Raw genomic sequence first — 20,143 nt, forward strand, 5'->3', positions numbered from 1 at the left:
GCCATATATTTCAGTCATCGTCTAGAATTGAACGAGCCAAACGTGAAGATTGAGACAGATATCCCCAAATGTCTTAGACTTAAATATTTTAGCATCCAATCAATATTATAGTAGCTTGTCACTATCAGCCAAGTATTGTAAGTACATAAACAGGTTATATTAAAGCAATTATTATATATTTCGTTAACTTTCATTGCCCAATCTATTTACTTAAGTAATGTCTGAATTACATTTCTTAGATTAATGTCTTAAGCTTTGTATCTTCCTTGTTTTTTTTTATAGCTGCTAGTTTAGTGTTAAATTTTGTGCTGTCATGTTTTATTTTGTATTGTATTTTTTATTAGTGAAACTTTTTTTGTGGATATGTCCAATGTGTCTATTTACTTTATGTTTTACATTTATTTTATCTTTTATGTATAGTGATGTATCTGTTTAGTTACCTAAATAAATAAATAAATTACTGGTCTATTCAAATTATAAACATTAATCTTTTATTATAACTTAAACAAAACTATTGTGACTTAACGCCTTTGAATCTTAAGATAAATATGACATCGAACATTTCAACTGAAATGCTCTAGTACCATTAAAGTTGTCGATTCAAAAGACCCAGATTTTGTAAAGAACTGAACAAAAGCATGATATGACGAAAGAGCGTGCAAAGTCGTGCGTACACCTACACACGCAGTTTTAAGTTCACGAGGTCGTAAAAAACATTAGCACGTATTCGGCTCGAGCCAGCGATATTGGGGTAAAAGGGAGAATGCATTGGCTTTTTGTAATGCGGCAATAACCTATGGATTAGGACGCGGAAATCTCACTTTCGGTCCTGTTTCTGTCGTATTTATGCCTTTCGGTACGTTAACGGCTTACACCCGATTCTGGCCTTATTCCTTGGCACTTGAATTGATATAGATGTCGAATTTAACGTAATTTTATGTTACGTAAATCGAGGTCTAGATTTAAATTTAGAAGGATTTAGTAATGTAACGTATACGTCTTACACGTATTAGGTGATTACGCATTTGGGTTGGAAGAAGTAGCTCAAAGTAGTATTTACAACGGAATGCCGCGGCACTTTGCCACACCTCGGCGAGGTTAGCATCCTTGAAAGGCTACATTCCAACACTGACGTCTATTTACGGTCTAAGCCCTCGTTTTCTCCAACTCAGGCCACGTACTAGGCTTTATTTATTTCTAGATTATACCATGAAAACATTGGAATTAATTGAATTTAGTTCAACGAGTTTTTTACATCCTTTTATGTCCTTCTATGAATTATTCATAAAACAAAGATTTTGTTAAATGCGTAAATTTATCGACATTCTACAAAATGGCTTTTTAGAATTAATGAAATGTGTAAATTGGAACTCTTGTCTATTAAATTAGTCGAACAGTTTTTGAATTTGACAAACATTCTTTGCCTAGTCTCTCTCGTCATACTTTTGACCTAGAATTTGACAGGTATTATTAAATTTATAATACAATAACAAAAACATAACTTATTTATGTACTGTGTTGCCACTATATAATTCATGTTATTATGGGCCTTACCTGACAAAAAATAATAATTATTATTATTAATGACGTAACATCTACTTGTAGCTCCACACATATTTAACCATAAGATTCAGAGTAGAGACTGATCTATGATTCTCGAATGTCAAATCGAATACGATTTTTATAGAAGTTTCAGAGGAATACTTTGCGCTCGTCTTCAAATCTTAGACTAAATATTATGGAGGAGGAGTATTTATGTATCAAATACCTAAACAGTTATCTGTCTCCTCTCTTCCTTCTCTGGCTTAGAATAATAATTATAATACAAGTTCTTAGTCTAGTTTTTAAAGCCCCATAATAGGCCCATAATAGCGTAGGCCTCCTTCAACCCTTTTGCTGGGTCGACTCCTATGCTCCTAATATGGCTAAATAACAGTAAAAATTCCACATTTCAAAACTTCAGAAATAGGAATAGAATTATAATTTAATATCATACCATACCCGCTGATTGTAATCCTGAGTTATATTAAACGTCCGACTATCTACATTACATCTAAAATGACGTGTCGCTTACGCACTGACCGCAATTTATTTGTTTTTGTTCAGCTATCATCTTATGAAATACTGCCGCATAAATATTGGAGATATAATTTTCTATTTCATTAAGTTACCAATGGATTCCTAACAACATGTTTTGTTCCTATGATAAACAAGGATATTTACTTTGAAATTCTATAACCAATAACACGCTACTTTAAAGCAATGATTGGTATGTTTTCTATGGAAATTTCATTAGGCTTTCTACTAAGTAAGTCGGTGTGTAAGACGTAGTGATAATAACAAGCACATAACAAGAGACCTTCTCAGATCTCAAGAGAATGCTTGTTGGACAGAAATTTTGCGCTGCTAAAGAGGTAAACAGAATCACCTCAAGAGAATGCTCGCCGAAGCAGAAGCCTATTTTCAAACTAAAGCCATATAGCTATATGAATGGTATCGAAAATTTTTATGACCCCTAAAATCATTGTATAGCTCTCGTAGGCTATTTTGAATAATCAAATTGCATAAAAAATATGTTTTCTATGTTGGCCTATGAACTTTTTAGCCCACCTTAGATATTTCATTTTAATATTACCCTATTGACTTTATTTACAATTACCCGATACCTATTTCCTTACGGTAATGTTAGAGAGGTTGGACCTCCAGTACCGATTAACCGCACACGGGAAACCGCTACTATTGCTGGCTGTTGCTCAGAGATCCACCACTTACGAGTGAGAAGCACTACTTAAAACGGCTTTAAGATGCTTTTATTTAGAATGCATAGTTTAAAGACACACTAGTCTAATCAAAACATCACCGGGAGAGTGTTCAGAGGAGTTGTTCGGACTAAATTTCACCAACGGACGTCAAGTCACAATATATAATACCATCCGTATCAGTTTGACGTCCGCCATTCCACAACTGAGCGTTTCTTAAGGCAATTATTGTCGCGCACCACCACTATGTGGAACCAGCTATCCACTGAAGTATTTACGAACCAACTCGAGAACTAAGGGTCCTTGAAGAAAAGAGCGTACAATTTCTTAAAAGACCTGCAACGCATTTGCGAGGTATCACTTAACATCAGGTGAGCCTCCTGCCCGTTTGCCTCCTGGTACAATTATTTTACGAAGTCCTGAGTTTAATTCCGCGGAAAGAATATTTAATTAAGAAGACACACAAAAGATGTTCATAAAAAGCGTAAAACAGACTTAAAAATAACCTACCTATGCTCTATTGGGATTTATAGGGCCGGCAATGGTAACGGAATCTCCTTCATTAGAAAAAGACAAAGATACCTGATATTAAATCTTAACTATAAGTTCGTAATGCCCATATTCGAGTGACACTCTTCTCGAAGAAACCTTTTGTATAACTGGATTACAAAGACTTTGAAAGTAGATAATTAATATTAATTGCGTTTCTTTGTTTCAGAATATCCTGGACAAATTCAATCCAGGTGCTCGTCAGATGATAACAGCTGGAAAGGCGTATTTAAAAGCTTTACATGGTATGTAATTTTAGATGTATTATTAAAAAATACTTCTGTAAATATTTACAAGGTTAACACATTTAATATAAATTTATACAACATTAAGATTACGTTAAAATATATTTAATAAATAAATCAGTGGCCCTAAAAACTTGTTAGGTTTGGGCCTCAGATTTCTGTATCTACTTCATGAACGCCGTCGACTTTTTGGGTCTAAGGCAATCCGATTCCCTTACGATGTTTTCCTTCACCGTTCGAGCGAATGTTAAATGCGCACATAGATGGAAAGGCCATTGGTGCACAGCCGGGAATCGAACCTACGACTTCAGGGATGAGAGCCGCACGCTGAAGCCACTATGGCAACACAAAAATAGCTGCTGCAAAAATATATCAACCTTATTATAAAAAAAACAATAAACTATTGCAACAAAATCTGTTTTGATGTCGAAAGCACTTTAATACATACAAATCTTAACACATTAGGGTTTGAGACCCCATGGATGGGCGAACACATTTGTATTGACTCAATGATACATTTTCTTACTGTAACAAAATATTTAAAAAAATATAGTTCATGAAAGGAAAAGTTACCAAAAAAACTTTTTACCGTCTATCGATTATTATATTAATAATAAATAAAGTACTTACCTTGATTACAGAATAATTAAATCATAACAGAGTTATTTAAGGAAAATCCACTTCGAACAAGACTGTTACACTTTGCGACTAACTTATTTCCATTAAATATCATAAATATTTAATTCCAGTACTAATTGTTATTGAGATATTTGGGGAGATCTTTTCTGGATAGAAGTGTAATAAAGGTCCGGTCTTTTAAATAATATATTTTATATTGTCGTATACAGTGTGTTACACAATGTCAAAATTGTAAATGAAAATGTGAACAAGATTGTTAAAGGCTTGTAATAAGAAAACTGTACCTTGTTTAAGTATAACATAAAAATGGATTTTTAGGAATCTAGTCTAACGGCCATTCCAATAAATTTTATACCGAATTCAAAATATCTTCTGGAAGTAGCTAGGTGCCTTACAGCACAACATACCAAATTGGCGTCTAAGTCCGGGAACTCAGTCCACACTACATTACACACACACTACCGAAGTTTAAATAATTTTAAGGTCCAGTAACCTGACAATAAACCTTTAAGGTCTGGGCCTCAGATTTCTTTGTATGTTGATCAGGCGGTCGAAGGCATGACGGTCTCCTCGCAATGTTGACCTTCATCGTACGAGTGGTGGTAAATTAAAAATAAAAATCCATTGGTGCTCAGCCGTGAAAGAACGCCCGATCTCAGGGTTGAGAGGAGCGCTAAAGTCTCTCATTGCTCTTTCATTGGCCTAAAGGCGAAATACTTGTTTAGGGCTTTTTTGAACTTTTTTACTTGAGGGCTACAGCTAAAGCTGAATTAAATTTCCATTAACCAACCCTAGCTTAATTCACCGGGATTCGAACTGTCCTCAACTAACGCCGAGATTATGTTTATGTTTATTAAGAACTTTATTTCCCATTACAAAAAAATATTTTTATATGAGATACTTAATATATACGAACGAGATACATCGCCATCATACAGCCGTCCTTATTTTAGTCTCAATATTATGAAATAAATTATTATTATTATGACATTGATCTTTAATGCTCTTTTGAATTGGTTAAACTTCGAATTTGCACACCCTCATACTTAATAGTCTTTAGATAGCAGATCAATAGACAAAATAAAGTGATTATTGGTCTGGACTTATTTTAAGGATTTGACAAAGTGATCACAAAATAAAATATCTTAATAGTATTATATATCCATAGAAAAATTCCTCTTAAAATTTTGCGTCGTATAAAAATTTCCACTTTAAGTGCTGTCTTTTATATTGTACTTAAGCTTAAAATATTCTAACTCGTGACTTTAATGGCGTCGCTACGAGGAATATATAATAAAAATGTTTTCTCTTTATGTAAAGATTGCACAAAAAATAATGACCGTTAAATGCGTAAATAGAATCTTAATTAATGTTTCAATTAAAATGTACTGCGAAATTTTAATAGGACGAAACTAAAACTTCCGACATATTTTCGTTAATTGACACGAGCTCTGCAAACGTTATTAACAGATGGTCAAACGATAACGAACGTTAATAGATAACGATTGTTTTTTTTTAAAAGCCTATTACACTCCTAATTATTATTGCTTGAACATTTTAAATAAACTGAAAGTAACGAAAACACCAAAAAAGCTTTTATGCCTGAAAGGCTACACCACGGTATTCATTTCTTTAAAATCCTTATATACTAAAGAGTTAAAAACATATTTTTACATTATACATAATATTACATGTATCTTAAACTTATGGAGCCAAGCAATCACATCCCAGATTGGCTGAAAATACCTTTTAATTACAGCACTGAGATGACATTTTTTACTGAACGCTGTATAGCAGACGCTAGGTAACTTTTCATAGCTACTTTTTTACGCGTTAAAATGTTCGATACAAAATAAATACGGGGCTTGCTACGTATTCGAAAGTCCCAGTGTTTTAGCCGAATTTGTCAAACAGTAACAAATGAGTATATTATTTCAAGTAAACCTTAATTTAATAAAACAATTTTTTACCGGAATCAAGTTATGTATTTTCAATTATTTTACATTTTCTTTAAATTTAACCGACGTTTCGCGTTCTTTACAGCGTAAAGCGTAATTGTAGATACATTACTTCAATCCGGTAAAAATTGTTTTTTTTTTTTTTATGTAATAGGAGGCAAACGGGCAGGAGGCTCACCTGATGTTAAGTGATACCGCCGTCCATGGACACTCACAATGCCAGAAGGCTCGCAAGTGCGTTGCCGGCCTTTCAAGAATTGGTACGCTCTTTTCTTGAAGGACCCTAAGTCGAATTGGTTCGGAAATACTTCTGTGGGCAGCTGGTTCCACATAGTGGTGGTGCGCGGCAAAAACTGCCTTAGAAAACGCTCTGTTGTGGAACGACGGACGTCGAGGTGATACGGATGGTATTTTGTATTTTGCCTTGACTATTTTGTCCGATTAAATGTTTAAAGGTTATGTGAATAAAAGACGATACTATGTGTTAACCTTAATTGTTTAGTAACGACAAAAATAATGTACAAAGCCAAATGGGTGCCCAATATACATGCAAAACCAGAGCGTAGTGTGCTTGTTTGGCTGTGAAACTGGGGCATAGGTTGTGCCAAATTGTCTCCATGGCTTATCTGAAGTATTATGCCGGGCGCAATAAAGTCACCCATTGTGTAATACTCTGAATGTCTTGTTTACTCACTTTTAAGAGATCTATTACCATTTAATTGTGTCGAGCTGAATTTTTATGAGACAAAGCATTGTCGTTCCAATTTTAAACACTTACATAATTTATACTGCGTCGTAACTTTGTAAATTCGTTTAGCCACGGAGTTGAGTTAACGGTTGTTTAACGATCATCTACTTGTAAAAATTATAGGATATCGGTCTGGGAGGTGGGTTTGCAAGTGTATTTACAATTACGTAACGGTTTCTGTAACTCACTTTTCGAACTCACACAGCTGTCATTTTACGATTTGGCATTCTTATAAACAATAAACTACAAGCTCCCACCTTGTCAGAATACCAAATCACAAAATTACCGCTTTACGACTGATTTGAGCGCGACCGCCGCTGTGAAAACCGCTGTGTGAGTTCGAAAAATAAATTACAGAATCGCAAGGCTGTTACTGCGCGCCTAGTCGCTTAAAAAGCTTAATTATAGAGACTTGTAAAAAGTATAATATTAAATACTTGATAGCATTTGTAAGATTGGAGAACTTTCGGGAAATTAAATCCTTAGGGCTTAAGGGTTGATAAACGAGCTATTAATCCTTTCATCGCTTTATGTTGAAACCTACCCTTTAAGATAAAAAGTAATTATTATATCTATTAATAACCAATATTATCTCTAGGTATATATAAAATTCTCGTGTCACAATGTTCGTTCCCATACTCCTGCGAAATGGCTCGACCAATTCTTATGAATTTTTTACACAACCCCCTAAGTGATAAGGGGTGTTAGATTTTTTTTTAAACAGCATACAAAAATACATAAAACCCCTAATTGTTACCCCTCTACGATCAACCCCCATTTTATATTATTGTAGATAGTTATTTTTATTGAACTAAAAAAAGGTTTCCTACAAATAATATACATGGCAAAACAAACGTTTGCCGGGTCAGCTAGTACATATATATGTTGCAAATTCGTTTTAATATTAGTCAGATAGTCATCACTATCGTCGTCCTAGATTTGAATTTTATTTTTTAATAGGTCAGAGAGGAACTGAATTCAGCGATCGGTCCAACGCACTACTGATAAATTGACTTTGACACAATGACAATTTACAAGCCGTAAGATGTCTATGATATTGCGTGGTGTTGCCATTCTAATTAAACAAATGAAATCGTGTTCTCTTACTATATTATCTCTGTATATATAGTTATTAGAGGATTTACAGAAGATGATGGAAATGTATGTTACAGGCGCAGCAGCGGCGTCGCGTATGTATGTGGATGCTGTCGGCAAGTTGGGGCGTCAGGCTCAGCAGGGAACGTGGGGTGGATGTGCTGATATTGGTGAGTGACATACTTAATGAAATTATACAAATCACCCGCTTTTTCACCTAAAAATAAATGTTTCGTCTGAAATCGATCCTGGTCTCCAGACTATTCGCTATATACGTTACCAAGTTGCCACGAACCTGGTTATTGTATTCAAAATCACGACGGCTCATTGGTCTAGTGGTTAGTACCACTGACTGTGAATCCATGGGTACCGGGTTCGATCCCCGGCTGAGACAAACATCGATGTGATGAGCATTTGGTGTTGTGCTTAGGTCTTGGGTGTTTAAATATGTATTTATATGTCTATCTATAATATGTATGTATATCCGTTGCCTAGTACCAATAACACAAGCTTCACCAGCTTAGCATGGGACTAGGTCAATTAGTGTGAATTTTCCAATCATAAATAATCTTAAAATTACCATAGATTTTTCTTTAAAAAACGCAACTAACAGTAACTATTTATCTATTATGAATCTGTGTTTATTCTTTACTCCATTTCCATACATTCTTTACCGAATCATTGAGATATGTTACGCATATGGAATTTAAGTTGTCTCTTTAAAGACTTGTAAAAACACAAACATTCCTACTGTATATAAAAGATATTATAATCGATAAAAAACTTGCAGGAACCGCTCTAATGAAGGTCGTTGAAGTGTACCGGGAAATACAAGATCAACAAATGAACATTGTAAGTATAGAGAGTTTTCCATTCCATTCATTTATAATAGACTAGTGACATTGATGATCAAAGAGGTCTTAATGTATAGTGTCACCTATATATGTATATGAGTTTAGATGTATTTAATTAGTGTGATCCAAAAGGAAGATAAAAGTTTTAACTAGAAGGATTCAGCTATGGCGGCTCATCTAAAAGTGACCTACTACTGGGGTGATATTTGAGTTCATACGTATGTATTTACACTTTGTTGCCCTCTCTTTAATACCACTCAAACCAAACGATCCTATTAGAAATATCTATCTAAAACGGTTGCTGTGCGAGATCAGTGTATGATAGATAGCTTCGTATATCGATTTGAACAGAGATTCGGGATTCAAACTCTTGTTATATATACAGTCAAACTTCTAAACCAACAAGCAATACATACCAATTAAACAAATTTAGGAGGAAAATAAGATCGACATTTTTCTTTACAAATTCCTCATAAAACATCTGTCGTAAAAAACTTTCTCATTTTTTATTTGCGCGAAAGCGATAATCTTAATTTATTTGTTTGTTACAGTTGAAAGCATTCTACGTCGACTTACTGGTGCCCTTAGAAACTAATTTGGAGAAGGACACAAAAGTGGTGCAGGTACGGTTTTAAATAGTATAAGAAATAAAAAAAAAGTGTATCTATGTTATGCTAACAAACTGAATTAAATTAAATCAGAGGGTTCTAATTATATTATATATTTATATAAATTTCATAACACTGATACTGAACTAATGATTCAATTTTATCTAATATTTTTTATCGCAGTCGGAGCAAAAAAGATTTCTACAACAACACAAACTACGATCCGAGAGTTACAGTAAAGCAGCAGCGACAATTAAAAAGCAACGAAAAAAGAAGACGAACGCTACTAAAGTTGGCTCCGCTATGGACAAGGAAATGAAGGTAAATTAAACAAGATGTTTTTCAGATTTAATTAATCATTATTACAGATAGATAATATAGATACTATTCAAAGCTCTGCACCACATGCTCAAGGATTTTACGTGTCTGTATCTGGAGGATTCAATTCAATATTAAAAACAGTCAGATCTGTTTCAGTAAAAAAAAGTTTTTGAACTGAACTATTTCTACTATATTTGTTTATTTTGCAATACTAATATGTGCAGTAATACATATCAATGTTCTATCATTCAAAATTTCCGTTACAAATTAAATTTATAAGTGAAATATTGAAATTTAATCATTATTATTTATGTAACTGAAACTCATCTTAAAGTTTATTTGAACGGCGTCCGGCGTAGAAAGTTACTCATTTAGAAATAGATTAAAATTTAAATGAGCGGTAAATCAAAAAGCTTTCTTAGACATTAAATAGTATCTAATAAAGAAACTTTATTAAACGATTTACCTTAAAGGAAGGCTTAAGATTGTAATTAAGGGCTTGTATCGCTGACGTCACACCATAGACAATGCCTGTAGCATATTTAACGTAAATTTGTATTACTATGGAAACATCCACATGAAATCGTGAACCATTTAAGTACGTTGTCATATTTTGTAATAGGTCAGTAAATACTGTGGGTTATTACACCATCATAAACATAAAATAATAAATTATGTCTATAGAAGTATTATTATCACTTTCAATTATTTTACAAATTAGCAAAAATTTATATATATTTCAATTAAAAAGCGGCAAATTACGAATTGGTTATCAGGATGTCAGAAAGAAAAAATAATTGTGACGTTTAATATTCGGTATAATAGGTACCCTTTCCTTTAATTTATTATAGTAAAAATATAGATAATAAGTGAAAAAATCTGAGAGAAAAAATAGACGACAAATTTTCTACGATTTTTAGAATCTGTGGACAAACAATTAAATTATCTGTGGCGTAGCGTTGCCGATTTGGCGCTTAATAATAAAAATAATTGTAATGTTTTACGTAGACTGTTTTATTTTTGAATCACTTTGACTTTTTTTACTCTATTCAAGGTGTCGGCGAATAATATTCTTTATTATGTTTCAGAGCATGCAAATACTGGAGGAAGAAAAAACTAAATTAGACGCCTTTTGCGAACAAAGTTTGAAGAATGTAAGTACTTTTCACCCAGTACCCAGGCGAATTTAAAAAGTTCCGCGTTTAAGTAAAATCTGCTTCTTAGTATATTTTAGGTTTGAGCATTCAAAAGTGTTTAGAAATAAGAACACAAGTTAATGATATTTCATGATAAAATTGTCAAATCCTTATCTATGCCCATTGAATAGCCCAATAAAAAGTTATAATTCTTTGGCATTATTCAAAATAGTTTTTGAGCATGCAAATAATTAATTACAATCAAATAATCAAAGACTGGAAAAGGAGTCATTACAGTCAATAGAGTTCAGTTTACATTTGAAATATTAAATAAATAAATATTTATTAATATTATATGTATTATTATTTTCTAATATTAATTAGTATTGATTTAAATACTAATTACAATTACTTACTAATCACTTCAGATTATAATTCAGACGCACAGATACAATTCGCACTTGTAAAATGAAAACAAAATAAAAACACGTGTTTTAAATGTAGAAACTCAAAGCATGCGGATAAATATTATAAATATAAATACACAGTGAACAGAGACGGCGTGCGTGCCAACATGCGCGACTCACTTCATTCTGTTAATTTTGTGTCACGGTGCGCGCGCATCGTAAAATTTCACTCTCATCAATTTTTCATAACGCGCCTTAAGACGTAACTTCAAAAAATGATACCACTATACTATTTAGTTCACAAATGAATCTCAAGCAACTTTGCTTGCTTTTATTTTTGTTCTACAATACCTCTAATAGAGACTTGTAATGCTTATAAGCTTTGTTTCAGGCCATGACTCAAGAGCGACGTCGTTACGGTTTCGTACTGGAACGCCAATGTTCGCTGGCAAAGCATTGGCTTGCGTACCACTCAGCTGGCGCTAATGCGTACAACACAGGCCTCGAGGAATGGCTCGAAGTGTCGAGGACGAGGGAGTACTTGCCCCCGAATGTTGAAGCCATGTTTGTCAGCAGAATGCGAGTGAGTAACATAAAAACATTACATGAATTATGAAACATCCACGGCGGCGTTAATAATATAATTATGTAATTCAAAGTTATTGATGTGTAATTTTAAATGAACTAATACATCAATAGTAAATTGGATTATCTATTGATTTAAAAATTATTAGCTTATATATTTTCTTTTAGCCTTTCGTATAAAACGGTGTTTTTTACGAAAGGTTTACGAAAGAAAAAAAATGTGTGCGTGTACTAGGTACACACGTAAGAAGTGAAACTTCTTTATGACCTTATTTTTCAAAAAATTATCTACTATATGCAACGAAATTGGTTAAATAAAGTTTAACAAAAGGCTTTTATTATCATAGACATGAGAATACAAATACAATTATTTCATTTTACCTTATTACTACTAAGATTATTACACAATTTCATTAATTGTAATAGAATTATTACTATCATTGTCATCGTTATTATAAATTTTTGTTATTAATGGCTTCGAATCTCTTCGGATCAACCGTGGTAGGGACAAGAAAAAGATGGCGCGTAACCGAAAAACGTGACGATTTGCTACAACATTTCTCCCATACGTCGAATAAGAACTTTCATTCAACGCCGATAAAGAAGTTTGACTTCAAAAAGCAACATGGCGCGTAACCGAAAAATGTGACGCGTAACGAAAAAATAAATAATTTTTTTTCCAACCCCGACAAAGAAGTTTCACTTCAAAAAATAGGTGAAAATTGTAATACTAAAATTATCTATAAAATCAAATATTCATCGAACCATTTTATGCGAATATAATCAAGTTTATTGAATAAATCTTTACAAAATATTGACCAACCTTACATTCGTGTTTGTCGTAAAAGTTTTCGGGTACGAGTATAAAATTACTTTATTGGTTATTGTATGGGTGTTTGAGCTTTATATTTCGCAACAAGTAAGTTGATCGCGGGCTTAAACATAAACTTTTAATATCAATAAATGTCACCACTACTTTTTAAATCTTAAAAACAATATTTGACCCAAACTAAAAACTATACTCTTATGTATCGCTCGGGACATTCGCTATCAAAATAATAATACGTATCGTAATACACAGTAATTTTTTTCTATTAAAAAATGTTGATTTTTAAGCTTTTAAGTTCCTTAACAATTTTTTATAACTTAAAACTTGAGATATTATAATAAATCAAATTTAAAAATATCTACCAAAGTTTCGTTTATTTTGATGTTTAAAGAACTTTATTTCTCATTACAAAAAAGTCTTTTTATTTACATGAGAAACTTAATATATACGAACGAGATATTACTCTACTGCCATATTTTACTCTTCATTGACCATACAACATAATGAAATTTAAGTAATTATGCAATATCCTTATCACTATCTCATCTAGGCAATGCTAGACGTTTATAAACATATTCTAATTAACATAATATCCTTGTAGCAAGTGTCATTCTGGGCTGACGAAGACATATACGCAAGTCCTCGTAACGGAGATGACGACGATCGCGCATCAGTCGGTTCGGCTTTGCGCAAGACGCGATCTGTGGACGCCTCATGTCTCGATGTACGCTCCATCGCCGATCTGGGATCACCCAGCCAGGGCATCTCCAGGGCAAAGTCGGATTTAAATTTGCAAGCCAGCTTACATGAGCACGGTAAATTGATTCTCTTTTGTTTTAGTTAAAATTAGTATGGAAAGTTAAAATCACGTCACGGTCACGGATTTTGGTAATTTTTGTAATAGTTTTCTAATTAGTTGTAATTGTGTTATAAAATTTATTTGTAAAAGTATATAAAAATAAATTTTACAAAGTGCTTTAATTTTAACGGTTCTAAAGTCTCTCCAATTCTGTGTTCTAAACATATTTTTACACGCTTTATATTAGCTTCACCTGTATGTATGTATGTATGTAACCGACTCCTTCGGACTCGATTTTGACCCACTTTAAACGGACAGATTTTATTCAAATTTTGCGCACCTGTCAAAGATCGATGACAATGCAATAATCCGAAAAAATAAATAAAAAAAATTTAACTAAAAAATAAACAATAGTTTAAAAAAACTAAGAAAAACTAAAAAAAAGTAAAAGAAAAAGTGAAAAATAATTCTTAATTTAGGCTGAAAATGGTAATGAACAAAAAATACTGGTATTATTGTGAAAAAGCGTGGGGCGCTCTGTGCCATATTTTTCTTCTATAGAGCAACGGAATTACAAAGGAATTATTTTTCACTTTTTGTTTGATGTGCTTGAAAAGCGTGTTTTTTAGTTTTTTTAAAGTATTATTTTTACAATACAACTCACAATTTAGATTCTGATATGCGTACGAGCACTAGGCCGACGTCGCTCGCTCCACCAACTTGCACTTCTCGGGACCCGCCACTGGCAAGGGCCTTGTACGCCTACGCAGCTGCAGGGGACAACCAGCTCAGTTTCCAGCAGGGAGATATATTAGCCCTGCTAGGAGATCGTACTAAGGGCTGGCAGTATGGAGAAAATTTGAGAACACACAGCGCTGGCTGGTTCCCGCTGGCTTACACCGAACCGATCATAAGTGAAGAAATTATGTGAGTATTGGATGTTAAAACTATTTCATCAAGGAAAATTTCTCGATTTTTTATATTCAAACTAGCTGAACCAGCAAACGTTTGTTTTACCAAGTATATTATTTCTAGGAAACATTTTTTAGTTCAATTAAAATAGCTATCTACAATAATAAAAAATAGGGATTGATCGTAGAGGGGAGATAATTAGGGGTTGTTGGTAGGCTGTATTATAAAAAATAAAAACAAAAAAAAATCTTAAACATAATTTAGGATACAAAGATAGATAGCAGATTTTCAGACTTACTGAATATGCATAAAAAAATCATAAGAATCGGTCGAGCCGTTTCGGAGGAGTATGGGAACGGTTTGGGAGAGTATGAGATAAGGGAGATGAAGGATACAATAAACAATAAACAATAAACGTTTAGTAAAGGGTAGTGCTATTCTCGATTATTAGATAGGGTCCCCAACCCTAGCGGATTTTTCTTTCTAAAAGCTCAACTAATTTGTGGTGACTGAAAAGACAATGTAGAAATCAGCATATCATAGATCAAAAGTTTACTTGTATCAAGCACAGAAGAATAGTCACCTACTAACGTATAATTAAAAATTCGCAACGCAAAAACTCCAAAGCCGTGTAACGCAACGTAAATACTGTGATAGAAATCATTTACCATAATTTTACGCAGTAGATAAAAAAATAAGAAAATAGTAATTATGTTTGTCAAAATAATATAATTACATACCGGCTATCAAATCTCATATATTCACAATGATTTCAGTAACTCTCCAGCCCGATGGAGCAGTGCGCAGACGCCGAGTGAGACTCCGCCGCCTGCGCCTCTCACTCACACCCAGATGACCACACCTTCTGGACATTCGCATCCACCCACTCGCATGTTTGGGGATACTGTCACTGCGCATCACGTCGCTAAGGTATCCCTCGGATAAATACATGTTCTTCAAACTAATCTAAAACATACTGAAGATATTTCAGAAGTAAAATCATTAGTTTTAGTTCGTATTCCATTCAATTCAATTCAAAATCATTTATTTTATTCATGTAGGTAACACAATGTACACTTATGAACGTCAATAAAGAAATACATATTAAATGCTTCTAATTTTACATTTACTGCCAGTTCTCAAATCAAAGGCGTAGAACGGACGAGAAGAACTAGCAATAAACTCTCCGCCATTCTTTTCAATCGCCATGTTTTCTGTTTTACAAAATGTTTGCAAGGAGCTGCAACCATTATACCATGTTCCACATGACATCTTTAAGTGTTTAACTATAAAAATAATAAAAAAAAACAATGTTTGTCCTCTATCAGCAGTAGGTATGCTGAAATAGGAGCACGCACTTACATTCTCGTGAGAACAACACGCATTATTGGTGACCCGAAAAAATCTTGAATTTTAATTAGCTGTACGCTGTTCTAAAATAACCAAGTTACCGGAGCATGAAACATACACTAATCTTGTTAGATAAAATAACTAATATTTGCTGGAACCAATTTCACTCTGTCCTTGTCATAATTAGATTCAATGTCATTCATATATCATCAGTTCAAAAATATAATTAGGTATTCCATCTAATACAACAAAATCCCTTTCCTTTAGCAGGGTCGCCTTGCTCAAACATCACCAGGCCTGCCCCCTACATTGCCCGCACCGTCTCCGAATGCTCTCACTACATCAGCTAGTGCCACATTTCATTCCACACCATCTGGAGCTAGCAGTGCAATCAAGAATTCCACATCCGCCGCTAATTTCACTACACATGCTGTCATAGAGGCGAGAAGTTTTGGACCACAGACTCTACCATTGCGATCGCAGGTAAATAAACTTAATTTTTCAAGAAAAAAAAAAGAGCATCACATTCAAGAAACATACTTATATACGTACTCGTACGTTCTATGAGTAGTGGACTTTTATATGTAAGGTCAAATTTGGTCTATATTAATTTTTATTTCAATGTTTAGATGACTCAAAATAAGGCACCGGCAAAAACTGTGGTGTCGGCAGTTGGGGCTGTCGGTAATGTGTCGTTGCATAGCTCTAACGACTCTGGTTTCTCAAATGAACCTCCTCCGCAGCCTGATATCGACTACAGTGATGAAGAAGCTCAGCGACTTCGGGTTCCAATCAGGTATTTACGATTTCCCTTAAAATATAGTAGATGCTTTTTCCCACACACTCGCTATTTGATTTTATTTATTTTTTTGCTAGTTTTTTACCTTTGTTTTTTTTTATTTTGTAGTAAGTCTGCTCATCCAAACAACGATAATAATAGAGCCTATTTGTTAAAAACACAAAGCTTGAAGCGCGGACCTAAACTAAACAACACAAACAACGGCTACTTAACAGATGATCAGCAACTGCTTCTCCGCAACATGTTAGACATGGACAATAATTCTCAGAAAATAAAGAGAACAAAGTCGTTTTGGAAGTTTGGACGTACCACCGCTGAAGAAATAATGGAAGGGATGTCGTTGTGGCAGCATCGAGATATCGTTGATACGGTACCAGAGTATAAAAAGAAGCTGTTTGTTAAGTTGAAGAAAGAACTTCGGCCAGCTCCAAATATACCAGAAGTACGAAAACAAACAAGTCCAGAGAAACCTGTCCCTACAGAAAACGTACAAAGATCCCAGGAGACAATCGATAGAAAAGACGTTAAAGTTAATGGCATGAGGCAGGCACGAAGCTTGGGGTCTATCCAAGCACAAGAAGAACGAGTCGAAAAACATAAACGAAACAACGACAGCTATCAACAACCTCAAATGAACAAAAAGAGCATGTCAGAAAAATCCATTGTGGAGGAGAAACCTGAAGAATTTGTACAAAGAAACGAATCTAGACATTCAGATTTCACTAACACAAGTACGATAAAAACTAATTTTGAGAACAGCTTCTATAACGATGAAAACGGTGACGGCTACGTTATGAAAACTGTTAAGCGACGCGAAATACTACAGAAGTATGATAATGATAGCAGCTCTGAGGTTAATTCTGTTGCTTCTAGTACTGATCCATATGATTGCATCATCGTAGATGACCATATGACATCAAAGAAGCAGCAAGAATTAGATCGCCGCAGACAAGCTCAACTTATGGAAAAGGAAATTAAAGCCAATAAAGAGAACGCGTATATGCCTGAGTTCGATGAAATTGAAATTACTCCTGTAAAACCCCACGTGAGAGCAAATTTGACGTCAGAGAAAAATAAAAAACCGTCTCATGACAGATCGTCACCAAAAACTATGGAATTCAAAACCTTCAAAGATAATTCAAAAGAAATTGAATCATTTTCAGCTTCATCTGAAACGCTAAAGTATAAGGATAGTGACCATCTAACTGACCGATACGGTATACCTATAGAAAGAAATAACAATGATATTCGACAAGACGAATCTTATAATGGACACGATGATGGAACTCTAAAATACAAAAAGCATTCAAATGAAGATAAAAATCGTCAACCAAATAATTTCGATAACATGAAGAATAAAAAGGATTATCCGAAAGCAGAAGCGAGAAATCAAAAGAAAGAATCAAGACAGTTTGAAACCCGAGAACCAAGAATTGACTATTCCTTGGACAGACGTCAAAGTAAAAAAGAAGCTCCTGACAAAAACCGCGAAGTTAGATCACGAAGCCGAATAATCCGAAGTTACGATGACAGCTCGTTGCAATACAACGGAAGAAAGGAGGAGCGATATTATGATACGAACATATCCTACTTCAGCGATCAAGAACGTCGTGGTTCGAGATATGATTACGAGACGGATTCCAAAAAAGCAGAAAAATCAAAAATACGCCAAGAGGAAGCGAGACTGGAGGGCAGAAGGTTCGTCGACCAAAGAAACGAGAGTCAATACAGCGAGTCAGATGATCAAAAATTTAATGAAGCTTTAAAACAACAAAGACCGCAGTTATTACCCAGAACAAAGTTACTTAAACGCTCAACCGAGGGGCCTGAATTACCTGAAGAAGGTCACACCTTTGGACCGTGGTACGATTTATGGGGTCGGGAAACTGCCATGTACAAGTAATTATAGGCCTATTTAATCTAAGGATACCCTTTAACCATTGTCAAACATTTCACATTGCACGAGTAGTTTACTCATTTAGTTTTGCACTTTATATTTTTTAATCGTTGTAATTCTCTTACCAGTTTGTATATTTTTGTTGTTATTGTTAATTGATAAGTTTTACAATTACATATAAGATTAACAATTATTATGTTAGTGAATAAGAATTAATACATTTATATATTTTTAATATGTTAAAGTGAGTATAGTCATTCCGAATTTTAATTATATAAATATAATCTGATTTATTTGTACACAGGCCGCAACAATTTGCAACGGTTAAACTAAGAAAAACATTAACAAACGACCGATCGTCGCCTGCCATTGATTAATGTTTTATATATTTTATTATTATTTTGTTATAAATATTCTATATGTAAATTAGAATCACACGTATTTTGTACAGTTATTCATAGTTTAAGAAAGAATATATCACATTTTTTTACAATAGTATTGAGTTTTATTTTAAATCTATTCTTTAGTTGCTTGAATTCCCGTAAATCCCTGTTAACAAAATGTTTTACAATTAACTTTGATACAGTTGAACCAAAAGCAATTCAATAAATTTGACACAATGTTGCTAATATGTGGTGTAGGTTTAGTGTGGATTTCCTAAAACATGGCAATCAAAAGAGTATTTAAACAAAATTTAAAAGATAAATATATTTAAGAAATAGTCTTACTTTTTTGTAAAGTTAAGGTATAACTGATGTTTCTTACAAACCGTAGCAATTCCTATATTGATTACCTTTTAGAATAGCTTCAAACAGTTGGAAATATCGGAAAAACCAAACCGAAAGCCAATTGTTCCAATACTTGTACAAAACAGGGTAGCCAGAAGATTTATCAATAATAATTATTAATATTTTGTGATTTTAGGTTTAAAGACATTTATTTATTCTCATTACAGACAACAGTCACTTACATGAGAACTTATATACTAAAGATACAATTTATCACGTCGTACTTAAGCTTCAGGGATCAATTATCGAAGTAATTTGATTTGATTTGATTTTTCAAGCTGGGAATCGCAAGTAAGACGCCCGAGCTATTTTTTAATATTGATATATGCGTTAACTTTATGTTAAAGCTACGGAGGCAAGCAAAATAATAGGTAGAGAAAACATTTAAATTATTACTAAAATTAAAAACACGAATTTGTGTGATATCGAAAAAGCGAAAACGTTGATAAAATAGTTTACGAAAACTGACTCAAGAATGAAAGAAAAATCAATGTCAAATTGGTCCCGCGGGACAATGGCTGATGATTTATCACATTTTCCGGGCTTATGGGGTTTCCTTATGGCTCTCACGCCAAGATGTTTCAAGTAAACATTTATTTTGCCAAAGATGTCTAAAAATTACACAAAACTTTTTCTTTTAACGTAAATCTTTTGGAAGTAATACTATCAAAGATAAATTAGATACACACTGTGTTCCAGTTACGCATCTAAGTAGGTATTATAATTAGACTTAATTAACACAGCTAGTCATGGGAAAGAGTCTAATCTGGGAGCTACGATAACCACAAATCAAGAGTTATATAACATTACTATTTATTTTCTTGTGTAGTATAAAATACAATACATCGCGCATTATACGCATAAT

The 20,143-nt window shown here is 33.6% G+C and overlaps 1 protein-coding gene across 4 annotated transcripts in view; it reads left to right on the top strand.

Annotated features, from left to right (window-relative positions):
- Positions 1-18,985, top strand: part of LOC125049997 (brain-specific angiogenesis inhibitor 1-associated protein 2) — a 189,838-nt gene extending 170,853 nt beyond the window's left edge. For 2 of the 4 annotated variants that reach the window (XM_047649581.1, XM_047649582.1), the window contains 13 exons: positions 3,478-3,553; positions 8,071-8,163; positions 8,784-8,845; positions 9,399-9,470; positions 9,639-9,776; positions 10,865-10,930; positions 11,711-11,902; positions 13,335-13,548; positions 14,204-14,459; positions 15,221-15,374; positions 16,062-16,277; positions 16,424-16,590; positions 16,702-18,985. In XM_047649581.1, the coding sequence (XP_047505537.1) occupies positions 3,478-3,553; positions 8,071-8,163; positions 8,784-8,845; positions 9,399-9,470; positions 9,639-9,776; positions 10,865-10,930; positions 11,711-11,902; positions 13,335-13,548; positions 14,204-14,459; positions 15,221-15,374; positions 16,062-16,277; positions 16,424-16,590; positions 16,702-18,496 (3,501 nt within the window). In that variant the 3' untranslated portion in view covers positions 18,497-18,985. The remainder of the gene's footprint in view (positions 1-3,477; positions 3,554-8,070; positions 8,164-8,783; positions 8,846-9,398; positions 9,471-9,638; positions 9,777-10,864; positions 10,931-11,710; positions 11,903-13,334; positions 13,549-14,203; positions 14,460-15,220; positions 15,375-16,061; positions 16,278-16,423; positions 16,591-16,701) is intronic. The other 2 variants (XM_047649585.1, XM_047649583.1) reach the window with 2 other exon arrangements.
- The last annotated feature ends 1,158 nt before the right edge of the window (positions 18,986-20,143 follow it).

Source organism: Pieris napi, chromosome 5 (assembly GCF_905475465.1).
Source record: "Pieris napi chromosome 5, ilPieNapi1.2, whole genome shotgun sequence".
Taxonomy (NCBI): Eukaryota; Metazoa; Arthropoda; class Insecta; order Lepidoptera; family Pieridae; genus Pieris; species Pieris napi.